Here is a 25,907-nt window from a genome sequence, read left to right as displayed (position 1 = left end):
TGTAGCACTACCCCTGGGCCCTGATTGATCTGGGAACTCGGTAGCCTTGTCATGTGCGAAATGTTACCAAGATGCATCAGAAACCTTCTCTGTATTATTTATTGCAGAAGCTGTGAGTGCTTTAAGGGTTGTTTTCAAACCAAACATTAAACGTCCTAAATGGTCCTAGTTTCCTGTTGACCTAGCCTAAGTCTTTGTGTCAGATTCTTCTCCCCCATTGTCCTAAAATTAGCTCACATCATTCCTGATGCTTGAGGACCTCAAAGTCTTTTGAGAAGGATGGTCTAACTTAAGAGCGTACTTTGCCTATGACTCTCACAATGTATGGCCTAGTGGAAATGAAATTAGTCTTTGTAGCCTGTACACTTGTATAGTCACGAGGGAGCTTAGACCACTGCACAATGCTGTTAATATTATGGAAAGCAGTAAGATAGGTCACATCATTCAGGAATGTACTCGTGCTTTTCCAAGATGACAGCACCAAAGCTTAATTTGTTTCAATGTTTATGGGTCTATACAAAGCAGTGACGATATGTTGAATTTTGTAAGGCAATCAAGTTTTTTCATTTCTTCTTTACTGGATTGTTTGGAGAGAAGTTTCATACTTTACTAGTCATTGTGCCCATGGATAATATTTGCAAGTCATGAAATGAACTTTGTTGAATGGGTTTGCTGTGTAGAATTGCTCCATTCACATATGCTTGTGTTTGCAGAGTTGGGACTTTCTCATGAAAAAATTAAAATTATTGGGGGGAGACAAGGCGCAGTGATTGTGAAGTACTTGGCCACATTCTCTTGTTTACATGAAGCAGAACATCTTCATCTACATTTTGTGACAAACAGTCATGGAAGAGAAGATTGGCTGCACGCTCAGCAAGCTGGAAAAGAGCTTGATAGTACCAATGAAGAGGAAGGTCCAGATTCTGTACAAGAGGATGCTGAAATGAAGCAGAAGAAGAAAGGGCTGTATGGGTACCTTGCACTTGCACATGATTTAGATAAAGTAGATTTAGATTTCAGGCGGCGGTGTCTGATTAGGAGCAGGAAAGAGATTGAAGCAATTGCAGATGATTCTCTTACCAACGAGAAATCTGGAGGGTGAGTAAAGTGTGCCTAGGATTTTTGATAATTTCCTTGTTGGTTAATTATGGGCAGTAAGGATAGAAGTGCGCTGTGGAATTTAAGAAGGGCTCTTGCTTTGACTCAATTTTGGAGAAGGATCCTCTGCATGGTTATATGTGTGTCTTTGTTTATGCAGTCTAATGAACGGTGGAATTTCATTTGGCTTTGTAAACTCGATCCCAATTTCCAAACAGATGAGTACAGAGAGTCTTCAAAGGCTATGAGTATATGAGTAAGCAGTGCTATGAGTCTGTCTTTGTGCGACTTTTAATAATTGAAGGAGAATCTTTTTATGTGTCTTCTTATATGCATAATCTAACAGGAAGGATTTCAATTTAGCTTCTGTTCTTCATGCTTTGCTATACCTTGTAAGCGTCACAATGGTATAGACATGTTGGCTTTATTATCTTTTGATCTGCCTCCTTATTCTTCTTCCTCTCAAGGACATCCAAGAGTGCCAAGTTGTTGATGCCTTGACAAACGTCGAATAGATCCTCTGTTTATGGATGTGTATGATGCTTTCTGCATCTAACCTCGTTGGCCCTTTCTACAGATTATTGAATTGGGTTTGCTCAATCTCTTGCCATGTTAGTGTGGATTGCTGTCAGTAATGAAGTTAATGCTATTTTACGGGGTTTCAGATGCAGATTAAAATCAAGACTCGGGCGTTCTTTGAAACAGGCATCGGTTGAGCCAGTGCATTTTTCCATCTCTCAAGGGCCAATTGGTAGGGCATCTTACCTATAGAGCGGGCCAATTACATTTGTTTTGCCCTACCAAGTGCATTACCACAGCAAATAGGGTTTGGAAACCAAAAATTAGGTCTTATCCTAGACTAGTGTGACGTGTGAGATCTTCTCCCACACACTTTTTTTTTTTGTAAAACCAAGATACTTATATTATAAAACATTCATTTACATCCAGGCCGTGCTCAAAATAGAGCTACAGCCCTATCCATCAGAAACAGTAAAAGAAAAGTTGAATACAAGAAACATCCAAATCTTCCTCATGTAAGGCATCATATAAAGACTGCCTTAATGAGGCTCTGAAAAAAATCTCCCACACACACACATCCTGTCCCTCTGCTGCTGAAGGATTTTTTCGTAATCTTTTTACTTGCATATATGTGCTACCTTTCACTTCGACAATTGAAGTGGTCTGCACATTGCGAGCTGGAGGCACTTGTGATATTGATACCTGCATTTGGTACTTGTCTGATGCCATGAGCGAGTCGTGACATAAAAGGTGCTGATAGCTTGGCAGACTTGAAATTCATAATGTTACTGCTAATGTGGCCATGCTCAAAGATGTAATTGTGTGCTTTAGCGTTGGCGTGCAGACCTCCGTTGCTCTTATATTGCGAGTTTCAACACCAAAAACATATAGATGGTGGTTTGGTTTTTCTGCCCAGATCGTATAGGTTCTAGATCTGGTAGGCTAAGATGCAAAGAATGCTCACTGCATTGTTCTGTTTGTGTCTTTTTTGGAGCAGAACAAACTTTACATGTATTTGAGTACAAATTTTCATACCCTTGTATCATCTATAGTATTACACGAACATGGGTAATGTAGTTAAGACATAATTTTAACAATTGTTCTAATGTAGTTAACACATAATTGTAACAATTGTCTAAGTTCAAATGGACATCTTACATGAGGTTAAAGCTACCTAGACTTTTGATTGTAGCATTCTACAATCCAAATTTTTGCTGTTGTGCTTTCAAAGCCTTGTTTTACTTGCTTCCTTCACGTGTCTCATTTGATTGTAGCGCTCCACATTCCAAATTTTGCTGTTGTGCTTTCAAAGCCTTGTTTTACTTGCTTCCTTGCTTGGTAAACTTTAATTATGTTTGGGCAAAATATAATAATTGTATCCTAGCCAAAGATCTCAAACTTTGCAGGTCTTGTGTCACCAACTTTCCTTGATAGCTCTTTCATGCTTCGTCCAAGTCTTTCTTGAATAGGAGGGCAATTTCCCCTACAAAGTAAACACATGATGATGTATTATCTTTCCACCCAAGGCCACAATTTGATTGTTAATTTTCATGATTGCTTCAATGGATAGCCACTTAATGCGAACTCCAAAGGTCCAACAAAAGTAGAAACATAAAAAATGGTATTGGTTGTAAGGAAGACACTTGTTTGCAATGAATTGTGTGATGCTTTTTCCAAACTCGGGGCTTCCCACAACTTGACTCTCTCTCTCTCTCTCTCTCTTTCACTCACTCACACACACACACACACACAAACACACAAATACACACACATAAATATTTGGGCGAGTTGCATCCTTGCCACCATCTTGAGGGAGCATTGCTAGATCCTTAGAGCCCTTGGATAACACCAAAGGTAGTGAGTTAGCGTCTTGAGATCCTTGTGTAAAGGAGTCTCTCATTTGCTTTAGCCAAGGTCCTTTAGTGCTAGCCTTCATCATGGATGAGTCTGCCCTTCACCTCCGGAGTGCCGACAGAAACTCAGTACGAAGACTTTTTATAAATGGATGCTCAAGTATGTGTGGGTGTGTGGATTTGTATGTGTGAGAGCATATTTTAATATTATGGTCTACACCCACTGTTGGGCACTGATGACGTCAGTGGGGATGTCATAGTAGCTAGTCCTTGCTATGCATGATGGAGTTTATGGTTTTCAACCTTCTGAGTGACTATCATGAGATTGAAACTACACTATGTTGTGTTTTTAGAGGATGAGTTTGGGAATGTTCATGGATTGATCTAGGTATAAGGTCCCATTGGAATTCCTATGCAAGCTACCATAAGAAATGGGAGATCTTCGTAGGGAAGAGGCTTGTCCAAAGGTGGATTTGAAACTTGGTAAAGGATGTCATGCGATACCTATCGACCAAACCAAGCTACGTGGTGAGTCTGCGGCATTTGGGGTTGATCAAGTCCCTCCTCCCATCCCTCTGGGATTGCCTGATTGATCTGTTGCATCTAGGTGTAGGTTCCTGAGGTGGGCAATCGCGCTTAGTCTCTCTCCTCAGGTTGTTGGGGGAGTTGACTCCATATCTCGAAGGGTCTTGTGAGCATGCACCCCATTATGCCCACTCTTAGTGTGCTCGTTGCCACAATATAGGACCCTCATCTTGGAGGTTTGGGTGCCAAACTAGGGGCTATTGCTCGAACTTGTCTTTTGTTTAGGAGGGGCCTTGAATAAGGTTGTTTGTCACTCTCATCAAGCTCCACAATAGTGTTGACCCTTGTGAGAGTAGTACTTGTGAGATGCATTGATGTTACTATTGCCATTGTACTCCTATATAGAGCATGTTCCCTAGGAGTCCCTACGATAGCAAGTGCTTCTGAGGTTGAGAATAGATCCATGACAAGCTTTACCAATCTGCATGCATGGATCAATGATACCTAGGCCTTCCTCTACTTAGGGGAGAACCATTGTCTTCTAGGTGACCTATTTTGTTTGTCTTCCAAGCCTGCCAAGCGCCTTAGCTACCAAGCGCCTTAGCTACCCAACGGACCTTTGTGAAAGTAGAGGAATCAACATGAGGCGATAAACCAAGCCATTGCCAAAAGGATATGTCTCATAACCAAAGCTCTCCTTGCCAAAGAGAGCTTCGCCGAGTTCTAGTAGAGAGCTTACGTTGAGCACTCTTAGGCATGGGGGAATTTGTTGCTCAACTATCCACCTAATAGCCTAGGTATCTCACTATCTATTCTCGGGGAATCCAACAAAAGTTAAGGTCAAATATACCCACTAGGCACGTTGCCTAAGATTCAAGAAAGTACCATAGCGCCTTTGCCATAGGGAAAAAAAGGAAGGGGGCTAGGGCTAGCCCTACTCCACTGAGCATGAAAGTGAGAAAGCTTCCCTTGTGTGTGCACCTATACATTAAGGGAGAAAATGTCGAGAAGCCCAATCTTCGCATGGTGTCCTCTAGGGGGGGGAGGGTGTGGAGATGACGAAGGAACCTGAGCCTCTGGGGTGGGCTTAGGACGAGGGATCATATCTGATAGAGGAGTTGAGGGTGACGAAAGGGGGTGAGAGGGTAAAGAGGCAAGTCGGTTTGCTGGCAGTTGACGAGCGGGGAGTAGGCAAGGTGTTGGCCTAGGGGGGTGAAGAAGGAAGCAGAGGCTTAGGGGCGGTGCCAAGGGCGGCAAGTGGGAGGGTAGGAGGGAGGGAACTTTGGCACTGGCCTTGAATTGCTTGAACTTGTGTTGGCGGACCTTGCCCTATCTGTTGGGTAATGTTTAATCTTGCTAATGTGAAGCACTTCCTAAGGTCACACAAGTATGGAAATATGGGAAACATTAAAATTGATAAAGAGTACCATGCTTGATACTAACGAAATAACATGCATTGATCTATCAAGAACTTCAGGTGGCAAGGAAAATCATTATCATCCACTCGTGTGGCAAATTATTCTTGTGGTGGTGGCTCAATGACTATAAGAAAGCTCAACAACTCGGTTTAAGGTGAGGCATTGTCAAGATAGAGAAGATGTGGGCTAAAGCTTGGACAGAATCATATAGGTTGTGCTTACTCAAGCTCACTCACGTTCTCTAGCACTTAATCATAAGCTTTTGGATCTTTGATTTTACACTCATAACCTTTGCACTTGATCATAAGCTTTTGGATCTTTGACTTTGCACTCAGAACCTTGCACATGGGTCCCCCTCTCTATTCCTTGAAGCCTCTCGAGTACTCTGCCTACCATAAGGCCATTGTAAAGCCTTTGTTATGCCATCCTACCTAAGGCTCTTCTTAAGCCTTTTAACCGACACAATATCTCCCTAGCCCTAAAAGCATTATAGGCCTCTCATATGTCTTTGATACTCACATATACACTTGAGTATAGTCCAATGTCTTAAGACCATAAAATCCTTGGCTTAAAATCCATTGCAATTAAAAGTGTTTTTATATAACCCTTTTTCCCTCAAGTGTTTGGAAAGCAATAAAAGGTAACTAGCATTAAGCATCAAGGAATCAAGGGCACCTCAGCACGAAGGTGTATCTCAAGATGGAAATTGCATAATCAAGGGTGGTTGTGAGCAAACACTCAAACATATTGAGGACAATTTTGAGTAGATACACATGAAACCATTGAGTATGAAGAAATCATCATTTGAGTTCCAGAGATCTTGATCTTTGATGTCAAGGGGATGGGAACAACTACCACGTTAGAAATGTAGAGTCAAGAACCTTGTAGTTGACAGAAAGTTATGGAGTGCCATCTCACGTACTACTGTGGTACTAGGTGATGAATCTACCAAAAAGGCAACATACAATCATTCCAATCCTAATAAGAGAATGCATTACGCATCTCAGAAAGCACTACCAATATGCTTAGGTACCAAATAGTTTGATACAAATGTCTAGTACATATATTCATAAGCATCTATGAACATGAGTCATTGGAAAAATGATTCAAATCAATCACGACATTGGATAATCTATAATATATACCTTGGTGATGATACCAAATTACTAATTGAACGTGTTTGAGATACCATGTTGAATGTCATTGATGGATCACAAACAATCATGTGAATTGATGGATCACAAAGAATCATGTGTCGACTGATATATGTATCAATAATAGCCAAGAATTTAATGTATGTGTCAAGAAAGATTGAAATCTCTTTTGAGAAATGTATGGATTGATATATAATCTTCTTTGAAGAGAAATAATAAAAGCATTAGATATATAAAAAATGAATCTGATTAGAAAGAGACACTTGTCAAGTGATGTATGTACCAACTCTAGCTAAGGATTTAATATCCATGTATTTTGAGGAATATTTTTACCCAAGTGAATCTAATACATCTAATTGATGGATTAGAAAGGGACGCTTGACAAGTGATGTATGTAGTAACACTAGCCAATTTAATATCCAAGTGATGTATGTACCAACACTAGCCAAGGACTTAATAATCACGTCTTTTGAGGAATTATTATTATTTTCTTACTAAAAAGATCATAACTATTCTTTTCCAAGTGAAACTCTAGTTTCTCCTCAATTAGTTAACTTGATATCACACTTACCTTTGAAATTCCCGTTTGTGGTGGAGCTCGGACACAAAAGACATTTGCTTGATTTTTCATTCTTGAAGATGTTTTTTTGTAGCTCTTGTTAGGAGCAACGCGATCATGGAGAAACAATGGAATGCGTAAAAGACACAATACAGAAAGTGCACAGAATGGAAGAGAAAGAGAGACACCGATATACATGGTTTACCCAGTGTGGGCTATGTACACGAGAGAAATAGCCAATCCTACGTTTTTCTTATCTAGCAAGTGAGAAGATATTAGATACAAGTAGTACATCCATTGCTATTTTCCTACGTGAGCCACACTCTTATCTTACAATTTTGACCACACAATTCATGCACCAATTTTCAACAGTCCTAGGAGGGATGGTTCTCCCCCTACACCCCCCCTTCATAGAATGGGTATGAACATGCCTGGGTCCTCACCAAAGCACGGCAAAAAACAACCTTTGAAAAAAGATGAGGCCCCACATACAATAGTTTTGTGTCATCCTCTAAACCTTAAATTATTATGTTGCCTTAAGGGGGAAAAATAAAATCCTAAGATTAATGAAAGCCACAAATGTAATGGCTATAAGAAACATAATGGGGATTCAGTCATTAATGCCTATGAATTTATATGTTAGATTATACTACATATAATAAGTCTTAGCATGTAGACTATAGAGTAAATGCTTAGCACTAGTTTTAGTTTCATTTTAGTTCCTTTATAGGATTAATATGATTCCAATCATATGAGAACTTAAAAGTAGATCATCTATATTACCTATATCGCTCACTTATGTGCACGAAGTAGGAACCAATCGCCACACCCGATGACATTCAATTAAAATGACTGATGTCACCTTTTAATGAAAGAGAACCAAAATAAAGTACTATTTATATTACTAAAATACACAATCCTCAACACGATATCGAGTTGGAATTATTGTAGCATCTTCTTTAATGTATGGAGATACATAGACTACTCTAGATGGAGGACTTCACATGTTGGCATGTTGCCTAGCTATACAAGATAACACTAAAGGGAGAGCTTTTGTGTGGTTCAACAATGCATGATTTAGGACCATATCAATCAAGTTTTGATTGTTGTTGACATTACAATGCATGATTTAGGACTATAACAATCAAGTTTGGATCATTGTTGATGTTAGGAAAGTTATCTAAGCATTGGGCATTAGCTCCCCATGATTATAATAGATCCAACCATATGATATTGTTTAGAGATTTCTTCTCAGACAACTTTGAGCACGCAGTTGAGCCATGGAAGATTTCTTTTCTTTTGATCCATGCCATTAATGATAAATCCAATGTATTTATCCATAAACTCTTCTTTTTTAAATAATGTACTAGTAAATGCAAAGCCCCAAAAAAAAAAGATTTTCATATCACAAACACAACAATAGATCTTTCTCATCCCTCGGCTTGATCATGTAGAGGCTTCATTTGTGCATAACTTACAAATATAGTAAATGAACATTTCTAAGAAATATTCACATTGTTCATTTTTGTAAATTTCATTTCATTTGATGAAATTGTCCAAATCTGATTGTAAATTTTTTAATTCAAAGAAGACCAAATGTTGTCTTAATTTGTTGAGATTTCAAATTTGTCCCAATTCAAGAACTTGTTTTGAAAATTGAGAGGCATTATGACTTCGCAAGTTTTTAAATGTGAGTGATACTCCAAATGTGCCAATTAAAAATGATATCACTAATAGATCACTAATAGGAATAAGTTTTTGCACATATCAAATTAATAGTGCCTCATTGGAGCCAAAAATATAGTACTTATTCACATGAAGTTTAAATATATTTTCTTTTAAGAGTGTCATTTTGGTACAAAGTCGTTCAAAGTTTAAGAATTTTTAAAAATGACACTTTTAAATACATTTGTAAAAGTGTCATTTTGGTACAAAGTTGTTCGAAATTTACTTTTTTTTCAAACTTTATTGCATATAATCTTCTCTTATATTGTTATATAAAATTCGTAGATTTGTCATCAAAATTGCAAAATCCAAGCACACTTGTGACGTATTTAAGGCTCAATATAGGCAGTACAGGAGAGTATTTTTTGGATACTTATTATTTTGTGTATATTTTGGAGTATATTCATTGAGCTCATTAGCCTTGTAATTTGTTGGAAAATTCTGAATTTTGTAATAGAGAAGTACTAAAAATATTTAATTAAGTAGTTTGTCTAATATTTTTTATACCCAATTTATTTGTTAAATGTTCTAATATTTGAGAGTCACCCATGTCCTCAAGAAAAAATGTAGAGGTTGCTCATATTCCCATTGATGAGGGATCTTTTGTGAGGACTACAAAATATCATTGAAGCAAAGTTGCAAATACATGTGAGGAGAGGATAGGAGTAGCATGTCCTATTTTACAAGGAACCAATTATCAACCATGGCATGTCGTTGTTAGTAGGCAAGATGCTTAATAGGGCTTTTCTTCTTTACATGTATGAGAAGCGGTTGGCATGCCAGTGAACCATGAAATGTTGTTGTGAGCGGGCAAGATGTTCAATAGGGATCTTCTATTTCATGTGTATGAGTAGTGGTTCTAGTGATTGCCATGTTGCTCTAGTCGCAACTAGTGCAAGGAGCCAAGAATAGTCTCTTAATAATGCTATTACCTCACAATGATGTTTAGTTGTTCTAGATCCATAGGAAACATACCATATGAACATTAATCACATGTGGGATAGAGTTCCTTGGATAAAGTGGACCTTGTTATGGAATTACAAATAAGTCCTCAGAGCAAAGGGATGATTCTCATCCAAATAAGTTTGGATGAAAGTCCTTCACTATGGAGATTCAATGAGGTCCAAGACTCTATCCAAATTATGAGATCACATACAACAAATCTTAGTATAGCACATCTAGAATAATATGGAATGTGAGTGCAAGAAAGAAAATACAATAGAGTGATTGTGACTACTAAGAAAGCTTTAACTGAAAGTATATGGATTCGTCTTTGATAATTGACAATAATTGATCATACTTGATGATGTTGATGCATTTTGCATAGCCCTTATTGATAGTACATCTTAATTTAAAAAGAAAAGATATAAATCCATTATATTGAGCAAACTCATCCAAATGCAATAATGTGTATGCAAAGGAAAGCTAGGATCATAGGTGCACTCTTCATTGCTCAATTGGATGCTTGGTTGGATGACATTGTGAGCCATTGTTTGGAACCTCTTTTTTATATTGGTAGGGACCTTTCTCTAATGCATTGGCATGGGTGACCTATTCAAAGAGTAGAGTTATAACCAGTAGCCCATCTAGTTTTTGTTGAAGATTTCATGTTGTTGCCATACGATGTATTTAATGTATGCCCCAAAAATCACAATCAGTGTCACCCATCCGATCTTTTGTGCCTTTATCCATCATCGATCAAGATTGATGCACTTGGACTTGTGGTGATTCCATTCCAAACAAGAGGCCTATTTTCATCATATTTACATTTCCTAAAGAGCAAATAAGGGTCTATATCATCAATTGTTGCTTCTACTTCTTAGCATGTCCTTTTTCATTCAACGTCTACCTTAGCATGTCATTTTTCATTCAACGTATTTTATAGAAACCACAAACTACATTTAGCTTGCCTACTTATCCTTTCCAAAACCTGTCATTTGCAATTCCTCCTTTTTGCTACTATCCATCATTTTTTTCTTTGATTAGTCAACCATTGGTTCCCTCACATCATCAATTTATGCAATAGGGTTAATAGCGCCATTGCCTTTGCTGTAGTGTGGAATGTCGCCTCTATTGTAGCAATCATGAAAGATGCCCAGATGTAGTATTTTATGCTTGTGTAGGAGCTTTACAAGTGCGGTGGCTTGTCTTGGAAAACACTTTCCAAAATTCTCCTATTGCTTGAAGGCACTTGTGTATCCACTCGGATGTATATAGGATATATTAGTACATTTTTGTTGTAAGTTGCAAAGTGAGATATTTTGCTTTTGTTCTTGAGCTGGCTTGTTTGACATGAGACACAGATTCACCACTATGGCAATGGACACAATCGGCATGGATGTAGGTGAACTTGACCTATCAAGCCTCTTAGAAGATGGTTCCCAATTCTCCTCAATTTTAGAAGTATGGTACCTAAGGCTGGGTTGAGACTAGCCACTCGTCCAACCTTCTAAATGATGCTTGGCTACCACCTCCCATTGCTCACAACAACTTGCTCAGCCTAGCACTCATAAGTGCAATGGACATTTGTAGACATTGTCAATGGAGGATTCTGACTTTTGTAGTCTCGTGAAAAATGAATCATGGATATCTACTTGGGCGGACTAGTTCAAGCTTTGGCGGGAGATAGTGCAGGGCATACTTTGTAGGCACTATAACTCTTTTGCATCAAATTAGGGTGCAACCATTCAGCAAACACACCTCCACTATGTGAACCCAACCTAAGAATATAATCATTAGGTTGGGTTCACATCCTTGGCTACCTCCCAATGTGAACCCAACCTAAGAATATAATCATTCCAGATGATCATGTTTGTGGCTTGCACACATTGGCACACAATGCCTCTACATCCATGCAACCTTTGACTCTCTTGATCAGCCCCACTAATGATGAGACTTGCTCGAGGTCAACCGTACCTCCCTTCCTGTGATGATGAGGCAATGCTGTGTTAACCCTATGGCAAGGGCCAGAAGGGCAACAACGATGAGAGCATTATGTGTGTTGAGTAGCGGCAAAGCTCCGCCTATAATATCTTCGACTGAAAGATGGTATGATGAATATTAAAGGATGAGGATTGCCAAAATCCTCTCTAGAAAAGGTCCAATCATACTTGCAAAATCAGGATCTAGAGAGAGAAAGACTAAATCTAGAGAGGAAAAGACTGAAAGCCTACACTTTTTAAAGTCCCCCCATTTGTGTAGAGACCCAAAAGGTCCCCCCACTTTGTGTAGAGACTTAAAGGTCCCCCCACTTTGTGTAGAGGCCCAAAAGGTCCCCTCCAAAAGTGGAGGGACTCTTGTCCAAAAGGTCTCCTACAAAAGAGGTCCCACCACAGAGGTACTTCCGAATTGTGTAGACACCAACATGTATAAATATCTTTCAATGGAATGAAGCTCCAACTCTTTGGGGTTCAATGTTCAAGCTCACTATTGTGTTCATGTGATTGATCTCGATTGCGTCCATGCTCACTATTGTGTTCATGTGATTGATCTCCATTGCGTCCATGCTCTCTTACACTATTGTGTTCTAGCATGCCCTTAACCTTGCACTCCCTACCCTTGTACACCCTCCTCCTCCTCCTTCCTCCTCCTTCCTCCCTCCTCCTCCCTCCTCCTCCTTCCTCCTCCCTCCCTTCTTCTCAAGTTGATTTTTTTACTAGGAACTTTCTCATGGATGAAGTGATAATGCACTTCAATGTGTTTTGTTATGGCATGAAACACTGGGTTCTTTTCTAGTTCAATGCTGCTCATATTATCTGAATAGAGCACAATAGGGTCTCCAAAAAGTATCTCAATCTCTGAAAGAATCCTTCTAAATCAAATTGCTTCACATGTTGCATTGGTGGATCCTCTATACTCTGCTTTGGCGAAAGACAATGCCATTGTTGGTTGCTTCTTACTTTCCCATGACAAAGCTATGGAGCCAAGGCTAAAGTAGTATCGACTGGTGGATCTTTTGTCATTTACACTTCTAGCATCTGTGTATCCCTAGAAGTGTAAGTCGGATGACCTGACATAATGTAGTCCATGATCCCATGTACCATGAAGGTATTTGAATACTTTCATTGCTCTACAAGGAGGTGAGTCTTCTTGGGCTTCTGCATGAACTAGCTGAGCACACCAATTGCATATGATATGTCTAGCCTAGTGATAGTTAAATAGATCAAGCTACCAATGAGAGCTATATGTACTGTAGAGGATCAAAAACTGGAGAAGTGTCAAGTGGTGACAATTTGGTATTGCATTCCATAGGAGTGGGGAGTGGCTTGCAGTCATGTAGGTACCTTTTGAGTGTAATTTCCCTAAGAAAGTGTAATCCCTATGTTATCTCCCCATATTTCTATACAAAGAAAATCATGGAGTTCTCCCATATGCTTGATGTCAAACTTTGAGGTGAGTTGACTTTTCTTCCCCGAGATGAGATTTTCATTGGAGCCACTGATGATAAAGTCATCAACATAAAGCACTACAAGAAGGATGTCTTATGTAGTCTTTTTTATGTAAAGAGATGGATTTGAATTTGATGGCTGAAGACCAAATGTCAAAAAGTGGCAATGAATCCTTGCTTTCCATGAACGAGGAGCCTATTTCAAATCATAAAGTGATTTCTGCAATTTGTAGACCTTTTGGTCCCTCTCAATAATAGCATATCCTGGAGGTTGTATCATGTAGATTTTCTCATCTGGAAAACCATTGAGGAAGGCATTCTTCACATCCATCTGTTCGATGGGCCAATCAAAGTGAGTTGCAAGAGCTATGGCTATCTTGATGGTAGTCATTTTTGCAACTGGTGCAAAGGTATCCTCATAATCTATACCATACTCTTGGGCATATCCTTTGGCTACCAACCTATCCTTGTATCTTTCAACCTCACCATCTAAGTTGAGTTTGACTTTGTAAACCCATTTGCATCTTATGGGCTTCTTCTCTATAGGAAGATCTATCAAGGTCCAAGTCTGGTTCTTGAGAAGAGCATTGTACTCTTCATCCACCATTGCATGTTGCCACTCAGGGACTTGCATTGCATGTTTGAAGGAGGTCAGCTCATCAGATTCCATCTTTTTGGCCATGAATGCATAGTTGCTCTTGTAGGTCCACCTCTCAGGTGTCTTTCGATCATGAGAAGATCTTCTGAGATTTTGGAGATATTGAATATGATGAGTTGATGCAATATCTTGCTAAGAGAAACCTTCCCAATCATTTGATCAAGGATAGGTGTAGACAGTTATATTTAAAAGCTTGCTATTACACCTTGATTGATGGTCATTTATATTTACAAGGACCTGATGGAATATTACGTGGATGGGATGTTTTACCACATGAGCAAGTAGTACTATGCTCATCGAGGCTCACTCTATACTAGGGAGCTGTAAATGGAGAGGGGTAAGCAAAGAGGAGGGAAGAGAGAAGGTGAGGGAGGAGGAAGTAAGGAGAGGGAGGGAGTCAGGGGGAAGTAGGGGGAGGGATAGGGAGAGGGAGAGGGAGAGGAAGGGGAAAGTAAAGGGGGGGAGGGAGGGGGCAAGGGGAGGTCTCTCTCTCTCTCTCCCCCCCCCCCCCCTCTCTCTCTCTCTCTCTCTCTCTCTCTCTCTTCCAACTCTGCCCTCCCTCACTTTCCCTCTCCCCTCTTGTCCGCTCCCCACTCTCCCTTTCCCTCACCTTCCCTCTCCCCACTCTCCCTCTCCCTAGTCTTCCCACCCCCTCCCTCCCTCTCCCCCACACCCACACCACATGTGAAGTGCCTACTCCCTCTCCTACTCCCCCCTCACTCCCTCCCTCTCCACACATGTGGCACATGTTGCATGTGGGGGTTCTCCCCCGACATGTGGCCCATGCCACATGTGGGTGTTCTTTTTGAAATAATTGTTTAATTTGCAAAACTTTTGTTGATTTTCAAAACAAACATTTTTAAAAAATATACAGACTTTTTGGGAAAATTTTCTTTTTTGAAAAATGTTTATTAAAAATTGAAATTCTGAGGACATTTTAAAAATATATTAAAACTTTTGAATTTTTTTACTTTTTGGGGTTATCTTTGAAAAAGATTTATGATATTTATCAAAATTTTGCTCTTTTTAAAGAATTTTTTAATTTAAAAAATATGTTGATTTTTAAAAACCATTTTTGGAAAATCTATATTATTTTTGGGAAAATGTTTTTGAGAAATTTTTATTAAATAATCAAAAGTTTGGGGAATTTTTTTTAATTAAAAACTTTGAAAAATTTTGAAATTTTTGGGTTGTTTTTTGAAAAATTTTATAATATATATCAAATTTATTATATATATATATATTTTTTAATATCTATATATGTATGTGTGTATGTATATATGTATATGTATATGTATATGTGTATGTGTATGTGTATGTGTATGTGTATGTATATGTATATGTATATGTATATGCATATGTGTATGTATATGGGTATGTATATGTATATGTGTGTGTATGTATATGTATATGTATATGTATTTGTATATGTATGTATGTATGTATGTAATAAAAGTTTCTCTCCTCTACATGCATTTTTTGCTTCCACTTGGATTCCCCAATGACAGTACTAGGGGGACAAGGCCCCTCCTTTATCATAAAGTTGGTTGAAATAAGTAGACATCCAATTGTAATTGAAAAAGGCATGCACTTAAACGGTGTACTTTTACACCAAGAAGGTGTATATGTACACCATCTCTCCAAGAGAACAAGTCATCTTGATATACTTAGGACTTTGGTTCAAAACTATGTGGTGTGGACCAAAGTGTAATTATTTGGTTAATCATAAAAGGTATTTTTGTAAGCTTATGTAGTTTTTCGTCATTTCAATAAATTTTGGTTTTCAAAGTTTGCTAGAAAAACTTCCAATGGTTACTCTATGAATTGAAATACTCCGGTCAGTTGCCAGACAATGCGAACAACATGATTAGCAAAAGAACTTTTTCAATGAGCATAGAAAAGATAGGGTTGAGAAGTACCATGCAACCATATCCAGGGCTCACCACTTGTTTCATAAAAACTTGTTGGAGCTCTTCGTTGTTGTGCCCATCCAAAATATTCACTAGAATGGTGAAGTTGAACACACATAATGTGTACATCACAATGCCTTATTCGTTGTAGTCTTGTACAAGTTACGCGAAGAGTCCCTTGCACTCATTCATGAATGTAAGTAGCAAGTTTAAAGGGGTTTAAAACATTCTAATAACTTCTACAAATTATGCATCATTGCAAGGCTTTGTTATATATCTCCTTATCACCGAAGCACGATCTTCATTTAAAGGTCTGTCTGCAATAATCAGTTGACCAGTAGCACCTTCGTCCATGACAACTTTGATGACTACGAATGATATAGTACCCATTGCCATGGCTATAGTCTTTAGGGACCTACAATTCTTAGTGGTGTAAGGCACATATGTTGTAAGCTTGTGGTCATTGAGGAGTGTAATGGTGCCATCGAATGGCTTACCATTCAAGTCATGGCATCAAGGTGGATGGAATATCGAGAAGTATCTCCTTCTCTTGTATTCCTCTTAAGCATTGTTGCACCTTCTATCCTATAGAAGGATTCTACTTGAAGTTTATCCTTGAACTGATCCACATACCCATGAGGAACAACAAATGTGATGGTGTCACAATTGTAAAGACAGCCCTCAAGCAAACTAGGTAGCCAACATTTTTTGTCTATGTCTAAAGACAACCCTCATGTAAAGTGGGTAGCCAAATTCTTTTTCCTTATACATTCCATATTTACTAGAAGTTTTCCCTCAAAGGCAAACCTATGGTAAATGCAATCCCTGAGCTACCATATGTAGAGTAGTGGGAGTGATTGGCGGTTGGCTGTGCATAAAGTTTAGAATGCTATGTGTTGGGACAATGGCTTGTAGGTTTTGGCTTTTTGAATCCAATAATGGCCCAGCATGAATAGTTTACCTCATCATCAATCCCCTTCTTTTGGATGCAAGATACTCTGCTTGCTGTGCATGTTTTTTGCAAATTTTGTGTCAGAACTTTATTCCTACATTTAGTGGAAATCGTGCACAAAGCATTTGTTAAATATTCGGTTTCCCTCTTTATTAAATTTATGTACTTGAATTTCCACTCAACATAGTCATGTACATTAATGACAAAGTCCCATTTTGGGCCATGTGGCTTATGTTTTTTAGCCTACGCAAGTAGAATGCCTCTTTGAGAGGATTGTGAGGTCTGCATGAATGATTTTCCCGTACTTTGGTTGAATGTGAACTAATAGGACAATGTGAAGCAATAGGAGAAGCACCAAATGGAACTTTCTTGCTCTTGGTTTCTTTACCTGAAGGAATTTTTGTAAGCTTTTTTCAATTGATTCCCAATGACACATTTTGAACACCTAAATGCTAGCCACATACATATTGGCATTTGCAAGCACATGCTAAATTATTAGAACCCTAGCATTATAGCTAAAAGTAATCTATCCTAGCATGGCTTGAGAACCTGGTGAAGAACCAATTTGGACTTTGTTTTAGGGTAACTCCAACACCAAAAAAGCCTCCCAAATATATAGGAGGAGCCAAATATATAGAAACCTCACCCTGACTAATCCATTTAACATTTGTATAGGGAGGCCTTTCCTCACTTTGCAACTAAATAGCATAGGTTTTGTGTAGGCTACAAATAGAGCCCAAGATCACACAAAAGACACTAATCACATATTTCCTTTCTTATGATTTAGATGAGGTAGTTGTGTCATTTGCAAACACCTATAAGTTGATCTCCCTCCACAAATGCGTGGTAACCCCTCTAAATGTCCTTTAGATGTTCCTCTTGGGTAAATGTGGTCAATGCAAAGATTAAAGGGCCAAAGGGTGACCCTAACATATAGACATTATGAGGTCATATCTACCCATGCCCCCACCATTGAGACACATAGCATTCACTAAATATGCAATGATCATTTCTATAGATTGAACTCCAAACTCCATGCATTCCAATGCCTTTAGTACATAGTCCCATTGTAAGTGACCATAAACATAATTTAGGTCTCATCCAAACATATCCATTTGTAACCACTCTCCATTGCATAGCATATGGTAGTCACACATACAAAATATTTTTGAATATATCTCTTCTTGTCACAAAATCAATTGTTGCCTTTGAAACAAAACTATACGAGGCGTTCAACATTTAATAGGTCTCTAATATATAATTGCTCTCTAATTCCTAACAATCAATTTGCTAGGGCTTTTGGTGAAAAATTTACCAGCCTTGTAATTACATCCTTAGATAAGGAACTCCACTGTATCATTTCTACCAAATCTATTTTAAAGACTTACCAAAGCCAATATAGAATTACAATAGAATTACAATGTAAGTTTTTTTTGGCCCTAGGGATTTTCCTTTCCCCCCCAATCTCCACTTTAATAAAAGTTTTGGTCATCAAACTTCTCGAGGAGACAAACAACCTACACTTCGTAAGACCAAACACTGACTTGCATTTTGAGTTCTTACTAAAATCCTCGAGTGGGAGACATCTTGAAATCTTATTTCACTCCTTAATGGAGACGTTAGCTACATGCCAAAAATCAATTACTAGAATCCCCTTTTCATGTCAACTTATTCTTTATCATATTTTGTTTTGACATCCTCGAAAAAAAGCTAGGAGGGACCCCACCTAGGAGCGGCTAGACACCTTTGTATGCTATAAAATTTGGTCTTCTCTATTTCCAAGAGTCTCACTACTTCCTCACATTAATCATAAGGGAAGAAAGGTAGGCATTATCTGGGAAACCTTGCACCACACTTGACAACCCCTGTACAATTCCAATAAGACTGATTACAATGATGTTCTTTTTCTTGTTCTAAAGTCTTTGTCGCACTTCCTAACAAATTCTACAATGCCTCTTATTGCTACATACCATTAAAGCACATGTTTCCTAACCACCAACTCCCTCCAAATAACTAGCACTCTATTACAATTCCTTAATTGTATGCTACCATATTAAAAAGGCACATCATAGAGATAATCGATGATGATAGGCATGGCAAAGCTCAACATCAAACTGAACATCATACCAGAATGTGATATAATAGGTCAAGCTTACCATTGGCTCCTTCATCCACCATCCACCCTCACTAGGAAAAGGTTCATTCTATCATTATGAGTGTCCTTGAGGTGTTGTCCTTTCTGCTTGTTGTTCCATGTGAAGCCCTTGAGTGCACCCTCAATGAGTTTTGCATAATCTTTTACTTCTAATTGGTGTGACAATACATATTAGTAGATCTTGGGAAATTTGCATCCATAGAAGGTGCTACAGCATGGGCACCTACAAAACTTGGACTTTTGTCACCCAATGTGCTTGTAGGCTCTAGTCCCTCTATAGAACTTGGACCATGACCTTCCTAAAATGAACTCCTTCGAATTTTTACACAAGACTATAACTTCTCTATCAAGCTACGAGCTACTGTAGTAGCTCTTTGGGCTGCACAATCTTGAATGCTCTTTTTTGAGTTACCGAGTAAATGATCCTTTAGGCGAGGTGCTCCCCCCAATTTTTCAATGCCACAATACTTGAATTTCCACTCAACATAGTCACGTACATTAATGACAAAGTCCCATTCTGGGCCATGCAGCTTATGTTTTTTAGCCTATGCATGTAGAATGCCTCTTTGAGAGGATTGTGAGGTCTGCATGAATGCTCTTCCCATACTTTGGTTGAAAATCTCATGGGGTGGATCAAGCATTGGGACAGTGTCCACTTGTGGATTCTCAACCTCAAACATGTGTTTAAGACCAGGAACATTATCACTCAAATCAATTGTGGCTTGTGCATTACTCGATGCATCTACAACTTGCCTAGTCACAACTTGTCTTGATGGTTGTGCACAAACAATTCTAGTTGCAGGCATTTCTAATTGTGTATTGTTAGCTATAACTCGTACTCTATTTCTGCTTGCATCATTGCCATCTTGTCTCTCCATTGTCTCCATGCCTTATTAGCACACTAGAAGATAATCAAATTCTTATAACTCTATACTTTAAATTCTCAACTCAAGACTCCTTAATGGAACTCACATTCATTGACACTTATGTTTGTGGTCCATAAGTTCCCCAAAATTCAAGGAATCGGAGTAAAGACCACCTTCATAAGCACAACAAACACTCACATTCATTAGCACTTGCCTTTGTGGTCTACGACTTCCCCAAAAGCAAGGAATCTAAGTAGCATACCACACCCACAAATACAAAGAATGCTCAATCACCCCCTCTCTCCACCCAGCATGACTTTAATGATGGTTCACCTTTGTGGCTCAACTTACCAAATGGTTTGTCAGGGCATGAACCACACTCTTTCCTCTTTCCCCAAAGAATAGCCTCCAACTACGTGGGAAGCTAAAAATGACACAACAAATGATACTGTATAATATGCATATTATCGATGGTATTTTGCATATTATTGACAATGATATCACTTTAATTGGTGATAATATTACCGTCGAGTGAAGTAACATTACCATCAGTGATAATATCCTGGTTTCTTGATACCGATGTGATTACATTAATTTCACACTATCTGGGAGCGAAAATACTGCATGTTAGTTGCTCATTAACACAAATGTGAAATGTGAATGAAATCCCAAAGATGGGAGATAGAGCTAAGAGAAGAGCGAGAAGGTATTCATAAGAATTCACAATGTTTTTTCCCATATATGCCCCATGTTACTTATACAAACATCAACATATTCATATGAATAAACATCTATTCGTACAAATAAAAGAGGGCAAAGTTTAAATAGGTTTTAAATTAACACATACATGTTTTTTCATGTTTTTTGAATTAAAAAAAGGATTGGATTAATGTAACTTAGGATGGGACTCCTGTTATCTGAGGTCTTATATATGCCTCTACCTTGATATTCACCTTTCCATATGGGACTAAGGTCCCTTCAATAATGTCATGTCTCCACAATTTTTCTTCCACACTTAGTTGAGTGATTTAACACCACTCCTCAAGCCATAGGAGAATGTGAAGCAAGAGGAGAAGCACCAAATGGAACTTTCTTGCTCTTGGTTTCTCTACCTGAAGAAATTTTTGTAAGCTTTTTTCAATCGATTCCGAATGACACATTTTGAACACCTAAATGCTAGCCACATACACATTGGCATTTGCAACCACATGCTAAATTATTAGAACCCTAGCATTATACCTAAAAGTAATCCATCCTAGCATGGCTTGAGAACTTGGTGAAGAACCAATTTGGACTTTGTTTTAGGGTAACTCCAACACCAAAAAAGGCTCCCAAATATATGAAAGGAGCCAAATATATAGAAACCTCACCCTGAATAATCCATTTAACATTTGTATAGGGAGGCCTTTCCTCACTTTGCAACCAAATAGCATAGGTTTTGTGTAGGCTGCAAATAGAGCCCAAGATCACACAAAAGACACTAATCACATATTTTCTTTCTTATGATTTAGATGAGGTAGTTGTGTCATTTGCAAACACCTATAAGTTGATCTCCCTTCACAAATGCATGGTAACCCCTCTAAATGTCCTTTAAATGTTCCTTTCTTGGGTAAATGTGGTTGATGCAAAAATTAAAGGGCCAAAGGGTGACCCTAACATATAGACATAATGAGGTCATATCTACCCATGCCCCCACGATTGAGACACATAGCATTCACTAAATGTGCCGTGATCATTTCTATAGATTGAACATTAAACTCCATGCATTCCAATGCCTTAGTACATAGTCCCATTGTAGGTGACCATAAAAATAATTTAGGTCTCATCCAAACAAATCCATTTGTAACCACTCTCCATTGCATAGTATATGGTAGTCACACATACAAAATATTTTTGAATATATCTCTTCCTTTCACAAAATCAATTGTTGCCTTTGAAACAAAACTATACGAGGCGTTCAACATTTTAATAGGTCTCTAATCTCTGTAATTGCTCTCTAATTCCTAACAATCAATTTGCTAGGGCTTTTGGGAAAACTTTACTAGCCTTGTAATTACATCCTTAGATAAGGAACTCCACTGTATCATTTCTACCAAATCTATTTTAAAGACTTACCAAAGCCAACATAGAATTACAATGTAAGTTTTTTTGGCCCTAGGGATTTTCCTTTCCCCCCAAATCTCCACTTTAATGAAAGTTTTAGTCATGAAACTTCTTGAGGAGACAAACAACCTACACTTTGTAAGACCAAACACCGACTTGCATTTTGAATTCTTACTAAAATCCTCGAGTGGGAGACATCTTGAAATCTTATTTCACTCCTTAATGGAGACGTTAGCTACATGCCAAAAATCAATTACTAGAATCCCCTTTTCATGTCAACTTATTCTTTATCATATTTTGTTTTGACATCCTCGAAAAAAAGCTAGGAGGGACCCCACCTAGGAGCAGCCACCTTTGTATGCTATAAAATCTTCTCTATTTCCAAGAGTCTCACTACTTCCTTACATTACACCATAAGGGAAGAAAGGTAGGCATTATCTGGGAAACCTTGCACCACACTTGACAACCCCTATACGATTCCAATAAGACTGATTACAATGATGTTCTTTTTCTTGTTCTAAAGTCTTTGTCGCACTTCCTAACAAATTCTACAATGCCTCTTATTGCTACATACCATTAGAGCACATGTTTCCTAGCCACCAACTCCCTCCAAATAACTAGCACTCTATTACAATTCCTTAATTGTACGCTACCATATTAAAAAGGCACATCACAGAGATAATCAATGATGATAGGCATGGCAAAGCTCAACATCAAACTGAACATCATACCAGAATGTGATATAATAGGTCAAGCTTACCATTGGCTCCTTCATCCACCATCCACCCTCACTAGGAAAAGGTTCATTCTATCATTATGAGTATCCTTGAGGTGTTGTCCTTTCTTGAGGTGTTGTCCTTTCTGCTTGTTGTTCCATGTGGAGCCCTTGAGTGTACCCTTAATGAGCTTTGCATAATCTTTTAACTCTAATTAGTGTGACAATGCATCTCAAGCCTCTTGTTCACTCAAGCATCTATCTCATTAGGGTGGTCTCTATCTCCCTATTTCAAAGTCATATTTTAGTAGTAGAATCTTGTGGTCAAATTTTACTACCAAGCACATAACGGATCGACCAAGCAATGTATTGTGGACCTCCTTCGAGTCTCGAGACACATATCAAATGAGGAAGAACCACATGCCCATGAACAATGAGATACACGTATTGATGGTCAATGATACTCATGTTGCATCTTTTCCTTAACCTCATGAAACAAGTGGAGCCTCCCCATGAATACCAAGTATACATTACCTTTGGTTAGCATGGCCACCTTGCCTTTAGCTAGATCAAGCTATAGATTAATACCTTAAAACAAATGCATTCTTTTTGCAGCCTTTGCATGTTGCCTTTACATGCATCTTTGATTGTAAGATCTTTGGTAGCCTTCGATGCTGTCTTGTCTTCACATTTAGTAACACCATCAATCACAAATTTCCTAGTTCTCTAGATCACACAAAAGCACTCCTTTTCCTCGAGAAGTGAACTTAACCCGTCCCAACCTATGTTGGGTTAGGGGAGAAGATAGGGTGGTCATTACACATGGAAGGAGGCTCACCAAACCCTCCTCCCTTCCTTCATCAAAGAGAACTTTATTGTATGTTAAACCACTCAACTTTTGATTTTTCACTTTGAAAAAAAAAAGCTTAGCTCTGCTCGCAGTACATTATGTCTCTCTGTTCACTTGCATAAATCGATCCAAATACGTGTGTTTAGAATTGCCAATGAATGAGTAAAGGATGGTGGATGGAGGGATGAGAGATAAGGCATTTCATTTGTTGCTGTTAGAAGATGTCAAGTAGGCACCTATGTGATCAATTTTTTGGAAAGAGCATTATTCTCAACCAAGCTACCTACTTGTCTGTCGTGAGAACTATGCTAGCAAGGAATAGACATACAATCATTGTAGCCATGGCCCCATTGGAATGTACATGATTGAAATTGAAACTTATGTGCATGAAGTGGAATTACATAGATTGAGAGATGTCAAAAAGTAGTACATGTGTACTTACATCAGAACCAAGGAGGCCTTATTTTTAGCACTATCTTCAGACAACGCTCTAGGTACACTTTTGTTAAAAAAGTGTCCCACACACTTTGTTGCCATGTGGCCCCCTTCTATTTTGGTTCTTTCTCTCTCCCAGACACACTCACACACACTTTCTTTTTTTAAGAACTCTCTCTCTCTCTCTCTCTCTCTCACACACACACACACACACACACACGGAGTTTGCAAATCATTCGAACTTTCCTATACACAGCTTCCATCACATGTGTTGCAAATTAATCATTTATTCATCTTGACAATTGTTTTTCCTTTGACAGAACCAACTTGAAGGCACTCCTCACGAGTACTTGTCATACGAAATACCATCATATGATATATGCTAGTATCCGTACATGTGTATTTATATCAAAACCTGGGAGGCCTTATGTTTGTGCATACGAACCACCATCATTTGGAATATGCTACCGATGAAAAGACAACGAGAGGGAGGAGGTTTGGTTGAAACCCACACACAGGGACTAAGGAGTGAGGAGCAGGAGCAAGGAAGTGCCATTGAGAGAGAGCCATTTCATAGAGGAGAGGACTCCATGGGCCATTCTGATGGTTCGTGCAATCGTTTGCGTTCCAAACTCATCTAGACGAGTAAGACAATATCCTTTTACTCGAATCTTCAAAGCAGACAACATTACCGGGTCGAGAGAATACGATCTGCAGTGCAATCCATTGCAACGGGTGTGAATTTTCCATGCAGTTTCAATTTGATCCTAGAATAGTATCTATAGGTAGTTTCAAATTGATTATCTAATAGCTGAAAGTTATCTAAAGGTAGTAAATACCTGCAGAACGCCCAGTGTGCAACTCTTGAATCCTGCTGCACAGTATATGAATGTAATACTCCCACATTCGCAGAAACTTTTCACTGAATCCGAGTTTCAAAATTTCACTGCAGATTAACACGATCGGTGAGCCAACTTAGGAAAAAAAACCAAATTAAACTACCAATTGGTTGGTGAGCCAGCTTGCAGCAAGGTACAGTCGTTCATTGATGTATTAATTTCACCTGTGGTTTGAGCGGAATTTCCTTCTCCACGCTAGTAGTGTATGATAATAATGGACACCTATGTTCTCCATGTGCTCCACACTAAAAACAGCATACATTTATGTGAGGAAGGGAAAGAAGGACTCACGAGTAAGTGTATAAGCAAGGGCGAAGGTTGACCTAAGACAAACTCTTTACCAAAGTGAGGATCTAGCAGTCATGGCTGCTGTCAACGTGCTGAACGAAGGTAAGCATCCTCCTGGAAAGATGTACTCTTTGATGAAGTCAGAACTTGTGCGATATTCATAATAGCGCTCCTCTGGAATGGATATAACCTGTCCAATGCACAAAAACACCAGTGTAGCAATCCCCTACAGGATTGAAACATGTAGACTCTAGGAAAAGCTAAAATGCATAGAGAGGAGACCTGCACAACCAAAATTCCATCCTTCGCCAAAAGATGGTCACATCTACTAAAGAACTCTTTGTAATGCTCGTGTCCTACTGCTTCCAGCATTTCACTATGAGATAACCGGCAAGCACTATACCCTTATCAGTATCATCATCACAGAATCTGGCTTGGGACTAAAAGATTTAGACCTGTTTGTATTATATAATCTTTTTCTTTTTCTTGTTTATGTACTTTAAATACATGCTTAACAAAAAAACCTCACCATGAAAGAATTCTATCGTATTTTTGAAAGCCCTGCAGCGTTTGTATTCATTTCTTCAATCGACTGTTGAAGGCAGATTCACAGAGTTGTGGATACAGCCAAAGAGGAACACATAGTTTATGAAGACATTATCTAGTGCAAATTCACAAAAGATATAAAATATTTTTGCAATCTTCACGAATACTGAACTTTTGCATAGAAAATGGTGTTTTTAGCCAGGTTTAGGTGATGTTTTATAACAATAGGCGACCCTTACCTGGAATTTTTAAAGAGATTCTTTAAAGCTTGTTATCAAATTGCAGTTGTTAC

General features: G+C 38.6%; 2 protein-coding genes and 1 long non-coding RNA gene across 5 annotated transcripts in view; 2 read left to right on the top strand and 1 right to left on the bottom strand.

The window, feature by feature from the left end:
• LOC147881047 (uncharacterized) overlaps positions 1 to 1,399 on the top strand; it is a 43,807-nt gene extending 42,408 nt beyond the window's left edge. For all 3 annotated transcript variants that reach the window (XM_087402254.1, XM_087402255.1, XM_087402253.1), the window contains one exon: positions 714 to 1,399. In XM_087402254.1, the coding sequence (XP_087258380.1) occupies positions 714 to 1,102 (389 nt within the window). In that variant the 3' untranslated portion in view covers positions 1,103 to 1,399. The remainder of the gene's footprint in view (positions 1 to 713) is intronic.
• A 22,972-nt stretch (positions 1,400 to 24,371) lies between these two features.
• On the top strand, positions 24,372 to 25,160 carry LOC147881046 (uncharacterized). Its single transcript, XR_015540505.1, has 3 exons — positions 24,372 to 24,617; positions 24,728 to 24,914; positions 25,037 to 25,160. It is a non-coding gene; the product is annotated as an uncharacterized LOC147881046 (long non-coding RNA).
• On the bottom strand, positions 25,119 to 25,441 carry LOC147881045 (uncharacterized). Its single transcript, XM_087370303.1, has 2 exons — positions 25,352 to 25,441; positions 25,119 to 25,259 (listed from the first exon to the last, which is right to left on the bottom strand). Exons 1-2 carry the CDS (start codon positions 25,439 to 25,441, stop codon positions 25,119 to 25,121), a joined length of 231 nt encoding a protein of 76 aa, XP_087226429.1.
• Positions 25,442 to 25,907: the final 466 nt, after the last annotated feature.

The sequence above is a fragment of the Dipteris shenzhenensis genome, chromosome 31 (assembly GCF_047967505.1).
Source record: "Dipteris shenzhenensis isolate YYH24624 ecotype China chromosome 31, Dip_SZ_1.0, whole genome shotgun sequence".
NCBI classification, from domain to species: Eukaryota; Viridiplantae; Streptophyta; class Polypodiopsida; order Gleicheniales; family Dipteridaceae; genus Dipteris; species Dipteris shenzhenensis.
The sequence above is the reverse complement of the archived record's forward strand: the minus strand, read 5'-3'. Positions and strand labels throughout refer to the sequence as shown.